We start from the raw sequence: 18971 nt of genomic DNA on the forward strand, positions 1-18971 counted from the left end.
AAGTTAAAGGTTAAAAACCTTGGTAGAGTTAGCAGCACAAACACAGCTCAGTAGCCCACAATTGTTGTGGTAGTTGCTATTTGTCTGAAACGTAACGCACACAGTGCAGCCGGAACACCACTGTTCTCAGATGATCAGCACATTTCCAGTTTACACAGTGACAGAAGGGGTGGCGTTTTCAAACAAATTACACTCTGGACTCCGGTTTCAAAAGTTTGTGTTTTCAGGCCCCCAAAATGCCGTCGTCATGTGAACGAAACGCCAAACTGCAAAATAGTTTAACATTTCATGCAAAAACAGTTGAAATGTGAATAGCCCCTTAGTGTCATCTAACGGTGAGGTTGGGGATTGCAACCAACTGTAACGTCTTCCATCTTCCGTGTGTAGGAAAACTACGGAAAAGGAATGGCCCTATTAGGAGCCAGTGTCCGGTTTGTCCATTCTGGGCTACTGTAGGAAGAGCTTAGCACACATCGCAGAAGAGGACCCACTCTGTTTGCAGATATAAATGGCTCATTCTGTATTAGAAAAAAAACGGTTTTATTTTCAGATGATCGATTATACTCTGATAAAAATACAGCTATAAATATGAAATTCCATTTTTGCCAATACATGCCTCTAAATCCTACACACTGGACATTTAATAAGGTAGCATCATATATAGCCTGTCATTTTAATACAATACTTTGCTTTAAAAATAATTGCAGCGTAAACATTAGCTCGCTTAGTTTCAGTCAGAAAACCGGAAATAATGCCAAAATAAAAGTGTATGCATTTTGACTTGTTTTTAGGAGGTGGGCGTTTATTATGTTGCGAAAACGTGTATATGATGGTGACCTTCTCGGTTAACTGCTACGTTATTTAAACATCTTTACGGTATATTACTACAAATGTTAATATACATCATTCTCATTTAAAATCACAGCGGCAATTTAACTGCGTTTTATTTTTTAAAGTCACAACCGGAAGTCCAACCTCTTGTTGTCGCTACCTGGTGCTTTTCCTCCACCTTGACGCTCAGGTACGGATTTAGTCGAAAACTTTCCTGAAACAGACATTTTTTAACGGAACTATTATATGCGACGTCGAAAATGGATTTAAAACTGTTATGTTTAATGTAAAGCGGCGAAGACAACCTTAACAGGCAGGTCAGCTGGTGGACGCACCGTGTTTTCTGTGAGTAATGTTTACTAAGTCCTTAATGGAGGAGAGAGCCGCAATGACAAGTCGCCATGAAAGTGAAAATATGTTTTATACACGAAAGAGCTTAGAGCTTTAACGTGTGTCAGACGGTAGCCCGACTGCTACGCCGAATTAATGATATTTTAAATACATGTGAGGAAAATAACTAAAATATTATGTTCATCTCGCTCGTTTGTTCATTAGCTATAGCTAGTAACTACATGATATAGTCACTGTAAATATTTAACACACGGCGTCATATCTCGGAACGCCAGAGTCTATCAGAGAAAATGACAATTTAAAGATTTTTTATGTATTTTTAGTAATTTTATAGCCAATTAAACTGTAATCAAAGTTAAATTTAGATTCAATACGTTTTTTTTTCTCGAGCTCGGCATTCGTGCAACCTACAAACAGGTGCATACCTGCTCAAAATAAAGGTTATTTTTCTACACAGTGATGCTGTTACAGATTCATTATGAATATGGTGTTCGTTGATTCAACTTTACTGTGTAAACACAGAAGATTTGCATGCGGCAGTTTGCTTTTTTATTTGTATTTCTTTGTCCTTTTCAAATAATAATTTTGTTTTCTCTTAACCTTTTGAACCCCAGATCACTTTGTGCTGCTTTCAGAACCTGGCAAAATAGGCAATGAACAACTTTGTAAGAAATATTCCATGAACTGCAAAATATTACCAGACTTTTTTTATATGAAAAAAAATTCTAGGGAAAAGGGAAAATAGCTAGGGAAATACGTATTTATTATTATCAAAATTACAAATTTAAAATCATGTTATGGAATTACTGTCATTTTTAAGCTCTTTCCAAAGTCTTGTTTGTCTTTTTTTTATTTATTTGTTTATAAGCCCTTTCCCAAGTCATGTTTGCCTTTTTTAACATTTATTCATTTATTTGTTCATTCATTCATACATACATTTTTTTTTTTTTTTTTTACTAATTTAAGGTCATTTTCTTGTTCTTTTTTTTACTAATTTCTTGATCATTTTTGGGTCATTTCTTCTTTTGTTGCTCATAGCTTTCTTCCCATATCTTTGAAAGAAATCTAATTTGCTCATGCTTTAAAGGGTTAATAATTGCAATGAGACATTTTTGTTCAATTTAAAAAAAAAATTCCCATGACATCATACTTTCAGTAGTTAATCGTCTGCCTCTGCCTCCAGAGAACCAGTCAGGCGACTTCACCTGACACCTGGGGATAGCAGTTTCACATTTGTTTTGAAGAGAGATGCCCTCAGGTGGCGTCAAGTTATTTGAGCTTGTCCAAGTGTTTGATAGCAGTTGTTTAGTGATGCTATATTAACATTATCTTTCCATTCAGTTCCACCTCAGTTGACCTTATTTTTTTCTCGTGCTTGTTCAGACCCTGGAGGCAGTGAGTCATGTCCGCAGGCAGCACTGGCAGTCTGAGACAAAGCTCGGGGCACGGCAGCTACAGGCATGGACCCAGCCAGAGCAGCAGCCAGAGGTCGTCCTACGAGGAGCGCTGTGTGGACCCAGTGGAGGACAGGCTCCCCACCCCGAAGCCAAAGACAGTCCATAAAGCAAACCCTAAAGATGCTAATGGAAAGGAGTCTGAGACCATTGGCTTCATTCCTGGCTCTGCTGATCCTAACTCCACGACACAAACCTGCAATCCCTGCGCTCCTCCGAGCAGCTGCAGGACCTTCATGTGCAGCGTGCTCACCTGCGGCCTGTACCGAGTCTGCCAGCGCTCCATCCTGGCTCCGTGCCTGGCACCAAACGAGAGCTCCCCAGACGAACCAGAGAAGGTGAGCCTCCAATCTGTGAAGCCAGGAGACAACAAAGAAGAGGACGGCACAGACTGGCTAGGGGACGTGCGCATCGCTGGAGTCAAAGTTGACAGCCCGAGGGAGTATTTAGTCGTCGAAACCAAATCTCCATCATATGTGCCGCCGCTCAGTGCTCAAACACAACCCAGCCATCCGTCCCTGCAGGAGTCTATGAGGTTTGATGACTGGGAGGATGGCGAGGAGGACGTAGACTCTCTGATTACTAAGAAGCTGCTGGAGCTCTACTCGGAATATCAGATCGAAGAGTTGGCCAGGTGCACCTCGGACTCTGTGTTTCTGAGGAAGAGCAAGGCCATCAACCAGCTCATCAACTCACTGGCGGAGGAGCACAAGATGGACGAGCAGGAGGCCGAGTGTCGGCTGGTGCGCGGCATCATCCGCATCAGCACCCGCAAGAGCACGAAGAAGAGGCCGCACGTCTCCAGGATGGACAGGACGCTGTCGGACAGCGGGAATGAGACAATGAGGGAGAGCGAGTCCTATTCATTCAGCAACAACAGTAAGTTATTTCAATCAATCAGTCAGTCAGACTATATTTTTATGGCACTTTTTATTCAAACAAACTGTAGCGCAAAGTACTTCATACAATAAAACCAAAACACACACACACACACACACACACACACATACACACGAGCATGCGGATAAAAACACAAAAAACAAAATCAAAAACAGTGCTCATTAAAACCAGGAACTAAGGAAATGCTACCATAAGTGAGGACACACCAGAGGCAGGATAAAAAAATTAAGTTAAAAAATATAAATAAATAAATAAATTGACAATAGTAATAATACAAAATAAATAAGTAAAATACTCAAACTGTAAATAAGAGTTAAATGAAAAATAATAACACAAAGTAAAATAATAAATAAATACTAAAATATAAATATAAAAATAATAAAATAGACAATAGATAAATAGTCAATAGATTAAAAAAAAGTTCAATTAAAAGCCAAACTAAAAATGTAGGTTTTGAGTTTGCTTTTAAAAATATCAATTTCACATTTTGACTTGAATAAGCCTCAAAAAAAGCCACCAATCGCTGTTTTGGCTGTCAGGTAACCATTACTCTTTTGCTCTGTCTCTCCAAGATGACTACAAATCAAATCCAAACATCCAAATATCAGAACTGACCTCGTCTGACAAGTGCGCCAGAGAGATGTGGAGGACCAACGGAGGTAAGAAATTCTTTATATATATACTGCATATATATATATATATATATATATATATATATATATATATATATATGTATGTATATATATATATATATATATGTGTATATATATATTTATATGTCATACTCTTGTTTTTGAAAGAATGAGATGTGCAGTTGTAGCTTGAATATTGTGTCATTTACTCTCAGTATTTTGGTCAGTGCCTTTGAATAAAGTGCACGTTTTGTTTTCCATAACTTGGCTCATATAACTGGGGAAGTCCATCATGTACGTGTGTGCCAGCAGTGGCTGCCCACACAGTACTGATCGAGCAGAGTTTGACTTCCTCATAAATTCTCTTCTAGCTTTTAACATCATCCATTTTTACATCTGAAGAGACAAAGACCCTAAATCTTAAGTAAATATTGATCATTTTTGACATATGTTGCAGTATAATAAACATATTAGATTTTTTTTGTTTTTATTAAATGCAGTTGTGTTTTTTTTTTGTATACAGGTGCAGAAGTGTAACCTAGATTTCTATTAATGAATAAGTAATGAGTCCCCCAAGTGCACCCTGATCTCTAAATTTATTCATGTTTAATTTATTCAGTATTTGAGATTACGTTTTTCAAAAGCTCAATGAAGGTATTTTTCTGTAAAGCCAAAGAAAAAGAAATCCCAGCCGTATCCCCTGCACATACATCATATTAAAGGTGGCCAAAGCGTTCAGTTTTTAGACACAGAAGACAGAAATGTCTCTCAGTATACTGATGGAGAACTTGAGAGCAGGGTTGCCTTTATCACATTTCAGGTGTGACTGACATGTTTGCTGGACGTCATCTGTTTGTCTTCCCTGTCAAAAATCTGTCGCTGTGCAGAAACGCACACCTGACTTGCGATTGCCTGTCATCAGAGCACACCGCACTGTTATTTTTGCCTCAGGAATCAGATTTTTTTCTTTTTTTTTCATGTTTCAGCAGCCTTCTTCCCAGTTTGAGAACCCTTGAGGCTTTTACAAAGGTGGCACATTATTTTGTTAACTTAAAAAGCAACAAATACTGGAGTCTATAAAGTACACTTCATATGTAAGTATTTCGTAGAAGAAAGTGAACCGGGTCTCTAAAACACCATTACTCTCCTGAATAAATACACAGGAAATGACCCTCCTGTCCTTTATGGTGGCCCTCTGCAGATGTTGGACTACTGATGTTATTTTACACTTAACTTTTGTGTGATTACAACAAAGTATTCACTGAATTTGTACAGCATATTTAATACAACAGTGCAATTCATAGTGCTTTACAGAGCAATAAAATACAAAACTTAATAAAGTATACAGATTTACAATAAAAGAGTGAAGAGAGAGAGAAAATGAAAAATAAATGACAAAATGATTTAAAAGTTTAAAAATAAATAAAATAATCGGAAATAGCGAGAAGAAGAAGTGCAAAAATAAAGATTATTTTAAATGATATAAAATCCAGTTTTAAAAATTGTTTTCAGTCATTAGTGGGGGGCGAATACATATATATATATATGTATTATATATATATATTATATATATATATATATATATATATATATAATATATATATATCCTTTTTCCTTAACCCTTTGTATTGTGTTCCTTAACACTTTGTATTGTGTTCTATGTATCTTGGTTTTTATTGGATTAATGTTAACTGACTGGTTACTTTTTTCTGCCCTTTGTTGTCATTTATCTTCTGTTGTATTTTTTGGTAAAATGTTAATTTAGAGTTTTTTTCTCATTTTTGTTTTTGTTAGCTCTTTTCAAGTTGTGGGTGGGTCCATTTGTGTAAGCTGTGGCATCTTGACCTCACTTTTTTTTTTTAAAAAATTGGATTTCATGCAGTTTTTAATATTGTACAAATAAACTAATCTCTCCAACATACTACAGCCTCTTTAGAAATTCAAATACACCAGATGTGGAAGTGATTTTTAGTTGTCTATCACTGCAGTTAGGGAAAGCAGTGAGCAGAATTAATGCTCAGTTTCCTCTTCAGATGAATGCTGAGGAATCATCTTTTTTTCTGTCATTTTTTAGGTCATACTTCCACTTCTCCGACAGCCTACTTGCCCTCTCACACGGAGACTAATTCTTCAGGTGTCCCACTGATTCGCACCTCTGTGAGAACATGATTCCCGCTCTGCGCCAGCGATTATTATGCTTGGATTATTTGTCACGTTGCGTCCACAAGGTCACGTACGGGACGTTGAAAGGCGACACTACTTGCACAGGAGCCTGTGGCTGAGCCGAGCTCTTCGCAGAGACCCCGGCTCTGCGGCGGCAAAAGAAAATGTGAAAATTCACATTGTCTGAAGGACTTCAGTGAACTCAGGGCTCTGCGTGTAGATATTTATGCTCGATAAGTATGACGTGTATATTTGAAGGACTGAGAGCTCGCCCTGCGGGCAGATATCACCAGCAGTTTTTTAATGGCTCTTATTGTATCTCGATTAACCGCCCCCACGTCCTTGACGGAGTTATGTTCATGAAACTTGACTCAGTTTGGCTGGGCACAATATTCTGCTGTTGTTTTGCAAAGGACATGTAGATTTAGTTCTGTACGTTGTTTATTTTTATGGCACATTTCATCATCTTGTCGTCATGATAGATTTTATTTTAAACCAATATTACAGTGATTTTTTTGATTTGTTGTGAATGTAAGTCACAACAGTGTGATAGGATGAAGTGACAATATTTGGCCGGAGGAAAAGTTAGTTATACCACTGCTCAAATACCGTTATTATGGTATTAGGTGGAGTTTTTTATGTGTGCCTGGTAGTACACTAGAACTAAGAATGTCAAAGGAACAGTCTGACATTTTGGGAAATTCGCTTTTTTTTGCTTTCTTGCAGAGAGTTACACGTTATAGCGCAGCATAAAGACTGTGGAAACAGCTCATTACATATATACATATATATATACATATATATATATATATATATATATATATATATATATATACTTACTTGCAACTTGAAAAACAATGGCTTGGTCCCACTTCTGCTTATTCTATATAACAAGCTTTCAAGCTGCTGATAGGAGTGTTTAGTTAGCTTAGGAAAGAGGCATGCTAACTGTTTCAGTCTTTATGCTGCGGAAGCTTCAAATATAGCAGACAGATATGGGAGTGCTATTCTTTTGGCAAGAAAGTAGGTAAAGAATATCAATTTTTCTCAGACAGAAGAAGACAAGTTTTAAGCCACAGAAAAAGGGAGTGGACTTTGAGTTCAAATTTGCCCATGTCAAGATTCATTTTTTTTTCTGTTGAGATGTTTAATGTTGGAGTGTGATTTCTTTTTTTTTTAAGTTAAGTGGTCGTCTGGAAGCTGTTTTTGTCCGTCCCTCCTGTCACTCACATCTCGAATTGACAGGCATTATGAAAGCCGGGTTGAGGCTGTACTTTAGGTTGTATCATGCAATATGACTATTAACTTGCTATAGCAACATTATCCCAAGCTGATTTATGAAGGGAACGTCTGTTTTCTTGCACCATCATGCTTGCTGCGTTTGCTCCCAGATGTTGATGGGAATTTGGCCAGCTGGTACAGTGAAATTCATTCAGCTCTGTCTTATCAGCAGTAGCTTTATGGTTACAGTTGGTCATGTGACCTGTTGTTGTACCATCAGGGAACACACATGGGCAGCTGATTCACATCCTCTAAATGGTGAAACTCTTTGAAACCTGAATTTGGCTTGATTTGTTTTGAAAAAACATGGGAAGAAATGACCTAAAAATGAGCAAGGAATTAGTAGAAAAGTACAGGAAAATTAGTTTAAATAAATACAAATTTAAAAAGTGGGAATGACCTAGAAAAGTGCTTTGAAAAGTGTAATAATTCTGTCAAATAGTTTTAAAAACATAATTATGATAATTAGCTTTAAATATAGTTTTCCCTAGCTTTTTTCATTTTTTTTCCTTGACATTTTACCCTTTTTTTTAAAAAAATATTCTTGATATCATTTGATTTATTTTGAACATGTAAAAAAAAGAAAATAGAGAAATTATTACACAAACAAGCACATGGACAAAAAAAGTACTATTTACAGACAATGAAAAACATAACAAACACAGCAAAAGTACACAAACACAAGTACTTGGTTTACATATTTGAAAAGGACTGAGAAGAAGTGCTTTTTTTAATCGCACCCCTTCTCCATAAGTCACCGAATTTCAATTAACCAGTGTCTTTATTCATTTAAACCTATACTCTAATGAACTAAACATATATCCATACACCCGCAATCCCAAAATCAAATTTTTCGTTATTATTTCAAAGGTTCAAAGGTTTAAGGTTTAAGTACTGGTTAAAGGCGTCTGAAAGCAATGGTTTCAAAGGGTTAACTATCTAGAGTTCACTCTTGTCTCCCAGAATCTGTCCTTTTTATGTCTTTTTTTTAGTTTGTCAGGAATCTGGCTGCAGCATCAGGTTGTTTTAATGAAATGGTGTGAAACTGGTTGCTCTGGTTTCAACCAAGAAGAGGAAACTGGAACGACATTGTATGGTGATTACTGCGTCTGTGTCATATTAACCGTAAGTGTCATAACACGCTGCTTATTTCACTAAACTGGTTGAAATGTCTGCTAAAGCTTTTGTTTTCTTTTGTACATTAGATTTTCTTTGAAGGTTTCCTAAATTCCAAATTCTGGCCTCTCGCCGGAGTATGGCACTTTGTGTTTTCAGCAAAGACATGCAGGCAGGTTCTTTTGTTAACAGTAATCCATCTTTTAGCCAATGTCTCACTGTAAAAACAATAAAATCAATGAAGTGATACAAAGTGTTTGCTTGTTGTTTGGCCACATTAGGCCACATGGGGGAGTCAAAGTGTGCTTTTTTTCTCACAGTTTTCTTACTTCAGAGCATCACTATGATGAACACTAAACACCGTCATACAATTTCAGAAGCAAATCTTGTGCAATAACCTGTAACACCAAGCACCCGATTTACCACTTTAAAGATTAAAAGGCTCATCTAACCCTGACATTTTCTGGTTCTGGGATTAAAAAAAGCTAAAAAACAGCTTTAACACTTTCTTGCTTTCTTGTGCTGCATTCAGATGCCTTTTAATAGATTTACATCTCTGGAGAAAAAACATAACTACCAGCTTGGCAAGAAATGTCACACAAACTGAAAAAAAACAAGTAAAAGGAAGGAATAGGAAAATTAGCTGGGGGTAGATTATTAGATACTGTCAAAAGGATAAAATGTCCAGAAAAGAATATTCATGTTTCTCTTAATTACATATTTAGAATTATGTTATGGAAACGGGAAAAAGAAAGTTTCATTTTTAGCACTTTCTTGAGGTCATTTTCCCTTTTTTTTTGTTTGTCTTTAAAAGCTAAGTAAAGTGGCTTGATTTTGGGGGGTAGGGGGACCCCCTCATTAGATGTGGTCCTCCCCAATGTTGACTTCACAGCTACGGCCATGGCTGAATGTCTATTTTGTGTTGGCTATGCACTCTGAGAGCTATGCAAAATAAAAAGTGAGTGCACTTGCTGATGAAAGCTGGCTCTGATTAAGGTCAAGCCACACTATTTTTAAATTTCCCTTCCATTAGGACACTCAGAATAATAAGATAATCACTTCATCAAGCTGAGGAAGATATCAAAAGGTTTATTTAATGTGCTTTCCAACCAAGGTTCACTGTATAAAATTCCATATTACAACACTCAGCTCATGTACAGCTTTTTTTTCTGGGATCTCATTACAGAAACAACATCTCTGTTAACAAACGTAACATATTTGTGTCGCTAATAACTGGTTTGAAGAAGAGCTCTGTGACCAGGCTGTGGCTGACAGTCCGTGCGCCGGAGGCTGCTAGGAAGACGTGGCTGAGGCGAGCAGTGTCCTGCGGGTGCAAGAGGTGGACGACTTCCCGGAGAGCTCTCTGAGCTTCCTGTTGGAGGCCTTCAATGAACGATGAGACGCTCAATCCCTCTACAGCTGCAACAGATCAAGAGAAGTTTCTGTTTAAGCTCATATCCAGCATGCTGATTGGCTGTTGAAACTCAGCAAATAAAGATGACTTTTACCTGGTTCAAACAAGAAAGCACCCTTCAGGTAAGCATATTCCTTTGGACTAAGATCCAGATTCCACAGCTGATGCAAACACGCTTTCAGTTTGTGGACATCAGCAATAGTCGGATGATCAGCCTCCTTTTCAGTGAGTCCTGGTCCGAGCAGAATCTGTCTGAGGATGCTTGAATTTGGTACATCAGTCACTTCAAACACCATCTTTTCCTGGGCGAGCCCCAGAACAAATAAAGGAACCCAGCAGTGTCTTAGCAATGATGACCTGTCTCCCGATGGTAGCTGAGCGAAGGACGGCAAACTTCTGACAAAGTGGACGGTCTTTATCAGCACGCTGCAGGCAACTTGGCAGGTGGTCTTTGGGTCCTTCAGACAAACTGTCCTCTGCTTACATGGACAGTTGTGAGTTGTGCTGTCCAGTTTGTGGCCAGTCTCTCTTCCGCTCAAGATGTTATAAAGGATATTGTGAGGATGCTGAACCCGGTAACCAAAGCAAGCGTCTTTTAGAGGAAACATCATGAATGAAAAGTGTCCGCAAATTACTTCTGCAAAGAGTAAAGGCTCCAGAAAGCGTAAACTGTGTAACTCCACCTTAAGCTCAGGTCCTACTGTATTCATCCAAGATGTTACCTGCTCAGTAAGTAAAGTAAAGTTGTAAAGTTGGCCCGCCTTTTTAAGACTCTGCATATGAGGAGTAAAAAAGTGACCCTGGACTTCCTCGGTGGATCTTGGTTCCCTCCACGTGGCGGCGATAAGGCTAGTTAAACACAGCAACTGCACAGGAGAGGGAAATAGAAAGCTGGTGGGGTGAATGACATTTATCATGTTTACCTCAGCCATTAACTCAGCCTGTACCAACCTATCAAGGACTGACAGGGTCCATGCACAGGCTGCCATCTGACCTGTGCCCCAGTTACACCTTGGAACTGGATCAAAGGAGGTTTTAATAGGTCTTGAGGATTACAAGCGTGCTGCAGACAAAGGCAACAAACTTTTCAACTCCTTCAAAAATTGTATTTTTAATTAAACATACTGTTCACCCTCAAATCTTCTTACCTGTATTTATCTATGAAGATTGTTTTGGCGTAAGGTGCAGAATGTTGGAGATATTGGCTGTTAAAATGTTTGCCTTCTCACCAATATAATGGAACTAACTGGCACTTGGTTTGTATTGCTCTAAGCGCCAAAAAATGCATTTGTAAAACTCAACAATAATGTCTCTTTCCAGAAATCATGACCTGGTTACACAAGATAATTCAAAGACGTTGTTGTGAGAAGTTTCATGAGTGAACTTTTTTTTCGACTAAACTATACCCACCAGCTGTAGCACCGCACAGAAGGAAACATGCATCTAGTCATGAGTGAGATTAGGATGATAACAATTAATTGACGAAAATTAATTAGTCTTAACTTGGAAAATTTAAATGATTAATCGATAGACTGCATTTCTGTCAAAGCATATGCAATATGCTGCTGTGAACACATGGTATTGTTTGAAATTAGTAAAGTTTTCTTGTTTGTTTGTTGTTGTTGTTTTTCAAATGACAGTTTATTAATCAATCGTTAATTTTACCAACAATCAATTAAGGAAGATGCCTACAATTTGTAACCTCATATGAGATGCCTGTGACAACACCAGATGAAAACATTTATGGCAGTCTCCTTGGCTGGGCTGTAACTTTAGCTAGCTCAGTGCTAGGTGGGTTCGCAGGAGATGCAACCTTCCTTCTGCGCAGTGATACAGTTGGCAGGTGCAGTTCAGTAGAAAGAAAATAGGTCCAGAATGATACTCACAACAAGGTCTGTGGATAATTTTGAGTAGCTGGGGTCGTGGTCTCTGGAAAGAGACATTGCTGTTGAATTTTTATGTATTTTTTCGGCACATTGAGCACCACAAGCTGAATGCCCTCCTGATGCATTATTTTGAACAGAGGGCAGAATTCTCTACGGCCAATATCTCCAGCAGTCAGCAACTCACACATAAACAATCTAGATTGATAAATAGCACTACAGCTAAAAGGGAAAATGTGTAGATTTGAATTTGAGGAAGAACTGTTCTTTATGTTGGAATTAGATCATAAAAACTCCCCTCACTCTGTCTGTGGCCCAGATTACAGTTATCTGAGCCACAGACAAGGCTGTAAACTCTTGGCAAGTAGCACCTGACTATCACTTTCTCTCTTATCACTGACCTATAGTAGCACTGAATTAATTGTCTGTGAAAATACTTTCTATGAGTAAAAGTATTATGGTCATATTACTTCAGCTAGTACCGTCTCCAATGGGGTGAAAAATGCTCAATACATTTTCTAAAAATCCAAGAATTGCATCTTCAAATGTTTTTTGTCCGACCAACAGTCCAAAACTCAAAGATTTTAATTTAAAAGTTATATCAGATAGAGAAAAAGAGCAAATCCTCATAAATGTTGGATTTTTTTTAAAGACACTTGTGCTAAACCACAACTCTATAAGTCTCCCACAACTCTATAAGTCTCTATAATAATAATCATGATAATAATAATAATAATAATAAAAAAACAAGAAAAATGCCTTAAAATTAGCTGTTACTGTGTTACACAATATCTGAATCTGACTTTCTATTAATTTCCTCCCAAGCTTTTGACATAAATCATTTGCTCGGGTTTCAAAGGGTTAAAATAATACTGAACATAAAATCATCTTTTTCCGTTTCTTCTCTAGAATATTCTTCCTGGGCGCCCTCAGCTGCTCCGTAAATCGATTTCCTCACTTTATTGGACATTTTGGCTGTCATTTAAAATCTATTCTTCCAATTGGTCAAAACTAGCATGGGCGGGGTTTGTTTCCAGGAAGTGAGTGGTGTGACTACGGGCCTCACATTGTCGCTAACTTTTTGCTTGTCATTCTCAAAGCTAAAGATTTTATTAAACCGTTTTTTAGTCCACCAAAATGGGTGACGATGAAGAAAAGTATGACGGCATGTTGCTTGTTATGGCACAGCAACACGAAGGAGGAGTACAAGACGTAAGTTAGTGCGTCGCTAACGTGTAATAGCTGAAGCTATTGATGAAGCTAATAGAGTTAGCCTGTAAGCTAGCAGGGAAAACCTCGGCTGTTAGCATTCGCATACAGAAAAAGCAAACGTGTTCGGTAATTTTATAGAAAATGTTATGTTTTTCAGTAGGCTGTCGTGTTGCATAGGCCAAACCCTTGCTTCTGTAATCAAAGCGGTGTACTGTAGAATTTGGCATACATTTGGCAAATAAAGAAGCACAAAATTTCACTAAAATCTCTGTTTTTACTTGTTAAACTCATTTTTTGATGGTCTATTTAACTGATAGATGTTAAGAATGTTCATTACACAATTTTATATTTTTATGTGGCACTGATGCGGGTCTCGTGTGGATGGGTAGTGTCAAATGACATTTCTAGAAGAATCTGAATTGTCTTTCCACACAGTTTATTATTAATAACAGACGATTTTGATGATTAGTGGGCATTGAGTAAATCGAAGATTAAGATTACATAGTTGTTTGATGTAAAACATTTAATGCAAGGGTTTGCAGATCAAAGAGGCTAATAACAGGAGGTTATAGAGGATGTGAGGAAGAAATTGAGAATTTAATGTAAAAATGAATCTGTGAGATTAAATTTGTGACAGCCTGTTTTTCTCTCTACAGTTAGTAAACACATTTTTCAGTTTTCTGCGCCGCAAAACTGATTTTTTCACTGGTGGTGAATCAGGAGCTGCAGAGAAGGTGAGCAGTGTTATCACAGCTTCTGTAACATTTTGGACTATTTCCTGCACTATATTGTAAAGAAAGACATACCTCCACTTATGACTTATTTATGTCCATCTTCCTTTCAGCTAGTCAAAGATGCCCTCGCCCACCACAGTCAGCTAGCCCAAAAGTCCCAAAAGGAGAAGCAGAAGAAACAGGAGAAGGAAAGGAAAGAGAAAGCCGAAAGAGCCGCCAAGCTAGCGGAGGAAGAGAGAAAGAAGAAACTTGACGACGGTCCCAGAATTCAGGAACTGACTGATGAAGATGCAGAGAAACTTCAGGCAGAGCTTGACAAGGTGAAATCAGGGAGCCTCGGTGTTCTGCCACGTGTGAATCGCTACCATTGTTCTGTTATAAATATGAATTAATATGTGTTGTATATTTTAGAAAAAGAAAGAAGAGGAGAAAAAGGAGGAAGCAGAAAAAGATGCAGAAAAAGTAGAAAAAGAGAAGGGGGTGAGTGGACGTTTGGACAGTTCTTCAGTCAAATGTAGGCCAAAGAGTTTTTGTTGATGAGCAACAAAATGTTCTGCTACTCATGTTAATTTCCATTTGTCCAGTCTGAGTCAGAGGGAGAAGAGGATGAGAAGGACAAAGATAAACTGAAGCCTAATGCCGGAAATGGAGCCGACCTGCCAAACTACAAGTGGACACAATCCCTGTCTGAAGTTGATGTAAGTGTCTTTTGGATTAAAAATTTCTGTTGCAGTTTTCTTTTTGATAGCTGAAAACACAGTCTAACAAGAAATATACATTCTTAATTTCCTCCTACAGCTTGTGGTGCCTTTCAACGTGAATTTCCGCATTAAGGGGAGAGATGTGGTCGTGGACCTCCAGCGGCGCACCATCAAGGTGGGCCTGAAGGGACACCCTCCCGTTTTAGAAGGCCAGCTTTACAACGAGGTGAAGGTAGAAGAAAGCTCCTGGCTCATCGACGATGGCAAGGTCGTTACAGTCCACTTGGAAAAGGTAAGAACAGTGTTTGTTTGGGTCACTTGAAGTTATAACTGATGGTCTGTGTCTCTTCATCAGTGACGGTGTGAATGAAAGAACTACTGGCTTGTTGAGCCTAATCATATTCTGTAATTTCAGATTAATAAAATGGAGTGGTGGAGTAAGATTGTTACCACAGATCCAGAAATTAACACCAAGAAAGTCTGTCCAGAGAACTCAAAGGTAAGATGGAGTCTAGCTGCTATATATCTGCAGTACTGACTTCCTGCTCCATCCTAACTGTGTGTTTTCTCCCGCTGAGCAGCTGTCAGATCTGGACGGGGAGACACGCGGTATGGTAGAGAAGATGATGTATGACCAAAGGCAGAAATCAATGGGCTTGCCTACATCTGAAGAGCAGAAGAAACAGGACATTCTTAAAAAGTAAGTTTGCCAGTGCATCAAATAATCCACCTGTTGAGATTTTCAGGTTTTGTCATCATAAAGATCTTTTCTTTTCGTTGTTTTTAATGGTTAACTCTCCGAAGCAGATACTGTGTTCAGGTTGAGGTCAACAGCAGCTTTATGATGTATAAAGATTTTATAAGAAATAAAATAAGATAAGAAATTTGAAAGCTGCCTTTCTAGTTTTGCCCTCAGAGTTACATATTTCTGCTCAAGGCCAGACTCAACTGCTGTAAGTGCAGGAAATAAAAGGTAGTGTGGTGTTAGTACCAGCCTCCGCCACGCACAGACGTGACCTGGTTCATGGAGACGCGTTGATCTCAACACAGATGAGTTGTAATCTGTCACCATTTGTGTTACTGTCTCACAGCACGACCAGTGACTTCACCTGCCATAATATATTTTAAGTAGTTTTCTTTCAAAATTCCTCTTCATGACGGTGGTGTACAATACCAATATAAAGCCCATACTTGGACTGCAGCATCTTCGGATGATCACGTTGGGTTTTGTGCACTTTAAAAGTATTTGCATGCTTAGCGGTGACGTGTGTAAATAACACTGCAGACTGGAGTCTCTACAAACAGAATGAAGGGACTGCTGACTCATGAACGGCGTGGGTTCAGTGTGCATCAGCAGGTCAATGTGTGTGTGTATATATATATATATGTATATATATATGTCTGGTTTATGAAATGTCTCCGTCACCACACTGCTTTTTTAAAACAATGATAATAAGGTCACATATCTCTTGCGTCCAGGCGCTGTCTCAATGTTACCAGCTGGATTGTTTTTGCAATTTCAGCTTAGAGCAGTGTTTCTCAAACTTTTTTCTGTCAAGCCCCTCTAGGGTTGGGGCAACACGTCAACGTAATTGATTGCGTAAATTCATCTATTCACGTAACGTGCATCGACGCGTCGCACTGTTTCACATAGCGCGCGCCATGAGAGCGTGAGCAGCGCCGATTGTGTTGTTTTTGTTTCGGTGCTCATGTTATCGAGTTAGAGCGTGCACACTGCACACCTGAGCAGCGCTTGTCAGGCGCATCTGAGCTGCAGCACATCTAGAGAAAGGGTGCTCGCCATTTTTTTAGGCGTGGCGCTCGCATTCGTCAGCAGCAATAGACTGACATTTACAGGATGGGGTTGTCAGCTGTGCAGGTGTTTGTATAACTTCATAAATGAGTGGAATATGTGCTTATAAATATGACAATACAGCACTCATATCAGCAGGCAGTGGTATGCAGGCTGGACTATTTTGTTGCAGAAAGAATGTACTAGTTATAATTATTTATGTTTGAGAAAAGTCATAATGTTATTCATATTGCACTCATTTTACTGTAAGAGGTTTTTTGGACTGCTAGATTTGAGGTTTGTTACTGTAACAAAGAGTAACTGTTTTGTTACTCCACTTGAAAGTGGCTTGTATTTTACAGTTGCTCTACCTGGCTGACTACTTCAAATAGTCAATGTATGCAAAACACTGTGTCAAATGGTTCAGAACATGACACTGACTGTGATGTTAGTAGTTTAGGAAAAGTAGCCACCTTCCTCCATGACGTATCATGCCAAATATTACACACAGCGGTGGTTCAGGGAGAAAAGACCTGGATGTTGACCAGAGCCAGAGCTGTGAGACTTGATGTGAAGGACGCTCTCCTATCACTGTTGGCAGTAAATGACCCCTCTTCCTCCTCGGCTGCTCTCAGACCAGAGGAGACGTGTCTGCTGTTGTGTTGATCTGCACTTCCTCTTTCAGCTTGTTAAAGCGGCCTCTAACCATCTTGTATAGTTTTACAAGGCTTAAACAATACTGCCGAGGTGACCGAGCTGCAGAGTGTTTTTATTGACACAAAGTTCACTTTGGGTCTTTCCAATCAAATGTGTTGTCTGATGGTGTGATCTCGATGGAATATGTTTATGTTTAAAAAAGAAAAATCACTCCCCGGCCAGATGGAAGTGCTAAAGGTCCAGCAAGGAAATGTTATCAATCCAGAAAGAGAACATGTAAAAAAGAATCAACAAATGATGTAACAAAATGTGATCTGTCATTTGGAAAAAATAAAAATGATAATAATAACTTTATTCATATAGCACCTTTAAAAACATTGTTTACAAAGTGCTTTGACAGACAAATCAAAGGCAGGAGCTCAAGGAATAATAAACATGAACAAACACGCCAAACACAGAGTCCAAAAAACAAGCAAGTGCAAAATGCTTATACAAAAGGACAACAATAATAAAGCAAGTAAGAGGAATATAGGTGATACAACAGGCAGATCTGGAAAAGCAGTATAAGTACTAAATGAATAAAGTTTTACAAAAATATAAGAATGAATGCAATAAAAGATGATTAAAATAGAATAAATAATGTAAAAAGATAAAGAAAACATACGTCTAAAGGCAATGAGATCATTAAAAAGCAGTCAGAAAGGTGATTTGAAATGAACGACAGACTGCATTTTGTTTTGTTTCTGACTCTGACATCCTCTGTCTCTGCAGGTTCATGGCTCAGCACCCAGAGATGGATTTCTCTAAAGCCAAATTCAGCTGAGACTCACTGTGAAACATACATGATCACATGCATCCTATCAAGAGGCACCAGCCCAGCTTCCCCGTTCATTTGCTCACACCGACGCAGTTTTGTTAACTAACATGTTTTAGTGCGTTGGATCATGTTTTTTGTTGTCATGAGTTCTGGCTTGATGACTGAGATGTTCTCCATGTTCCCCCTTTGCATGTTGTGTCAATATTTAAAGATGTGACTGGATTTTTTAAATAAATGAATATAAAATCAAAGTGATGCATGAGAGGTTATGTTTATTGTGCTGTCAGCACTGCCCGGCAGGGTTGAGTGTAAAATTAAAATTCTCAAGCTTTTAACTGCTCACTTTTGTATTTTACTGGCTATAAATGTAGAAGTTAACAACCTTGAAAAGTTCAAGGCCAAGAATAGAGGATTTACCAGCCCACAGAGTCACTGAACTCAGCCGTGTGTTATATTTGGATCACATCCAAAAACTACTGGCCTACAATAAGAACCTGTTTTGCAACATGCAGGTTAATTGCATAATAAAAGTCCTGATGTAGAGCCAACTTGGATGACACAGATTTTTTTAAAACTTTTTGAAGTTTATATGTTAAACATGTCACATACCTTTGAAATTGTCAAATATTTTAGAACTATTTGCAGCTAATGTATATTGTGTGTGCACAAATGGGAAAGATTAACCCTTTGAAACCTGAGCAAATTGCTTTGAATTCTTTAAAAAAATACAAGGAGAAGGAAATGATAGCCCCAAAATGAGCCAGATTTGTAAAACTTTACAAGAATATTCCCTGAAAATAGGTAAAAGAAAAGAAAATCAAACACAAAAAAGAAGCAAGAAAACAATTCAAAAAAGTAATGAAAATTAAAGAAATATGTTTTTGTAACAATACTCAATATTTAATTATGATTTTAATTATAGTTTTCTGGATCCCACCCCCCTCACTTTTAGAAAATGTTCTAATTATCTTCCCACCATTAAAAAAAACCAAAATCAAGTGATTTTCTTTTCACCTTTTACTAATTTATTGAA

The 18971-nt window shown here is 38.2% G+C and overlaps 3 protein-coding genes across 4 annotated transcripts; 2 read left to right on the forward strand and 1 right to left on the reverse strand.

The window, feature by feature from the left end:
* Positions 1-977: 977 nt before the first annotated feature.
* kdf1b (keratinocyte differentiation factor 1b) lies at positions 978-7100 on the forward strand. 2 transcript variants are annotated; one of them, XM_042506906.1, is made up of 4 exons: positions 978-1021; positions 2566-3515; positions 4109-4195; positions 6243-7100. In XM_042506906.1, exons 2-4 carry the CDS (start codon positions 2585-2587, stop codon positions 6335-6337), a joined length of 1113 nt encoding a protein of 370 aa, XP_042362840.1. In that variant the 5' UTR covers positions 978-1021; positions 2566-2584; the 3' UTR covers positions 6338-7100. The 2 variants fall into 2 exon arrangements, with proteins under 2 accessions (XP_042362840.1, XP_042362839.1); XM_042506905.1 differs by having other exon boundaries at positions 1003-1176.
* A 2808-nt stretch (positions 7101-9908) lies between these two features.
* LOC121958332 (nuclear receptor subfamily 0 group B member 2-like) lies at positions 9909-10753 on the reverse strand. Its single transcript, XM_042507243.1, has 2 exons — positions 10237-10753; positions 9909-10147 (listed from the first exon to the last, which is right to left on the reverse strand). Exons 1-2 carry the CDS (start codon positions 10751-10753, stop codon positions 9909-9911), a joined length of 756 nt encoding a protein of 251 aa, XP_042363177.1.
* A 2312-nt stretch (positions 10754-13065) lies between these two features.
* Positions 13066-18189, forward strand: nudc (nudC nuclear distribution protein). The gene is made up of 9 exons (XM_042506592.1): positions 13066-13237; positions 13894-13971; positions 14082-14291; positions 14383-14451; positions 14556-14669; positions 14770-14964; positions 15088-15171; positions 15254-15372; positions 17893-18189. Exons 1-9 carry the CDS (start codon positions 13163-13165, stop codon positions 17942-17944), a joined length of 996 nt encoding a protein of 331 aa, XP_042362526.1. The 5' UTR covers positions 13066-13162; the 3' UTR covers positions 17945-18189.
* Positions 18190-18971: the final 782 nt, after the last annotated feature.

The sequence above is a fragment of the Plectropomus leopardus genome, chromosome 18, assembly GCF_008729295.1.
Source record: "Plectropomus leopardus isolate mb chromosome 18, YSFRI_Pleo_2.0, whole genome shotgun sequence".
In the NCBI taxonomy this organism is placed as follows: domain Eukaryota; kingdom Metazoa; phylum Chordata; class Actinopteri; order Perciformes; family Serranidae; genus Plectropomus; species Plectropomus leopardus.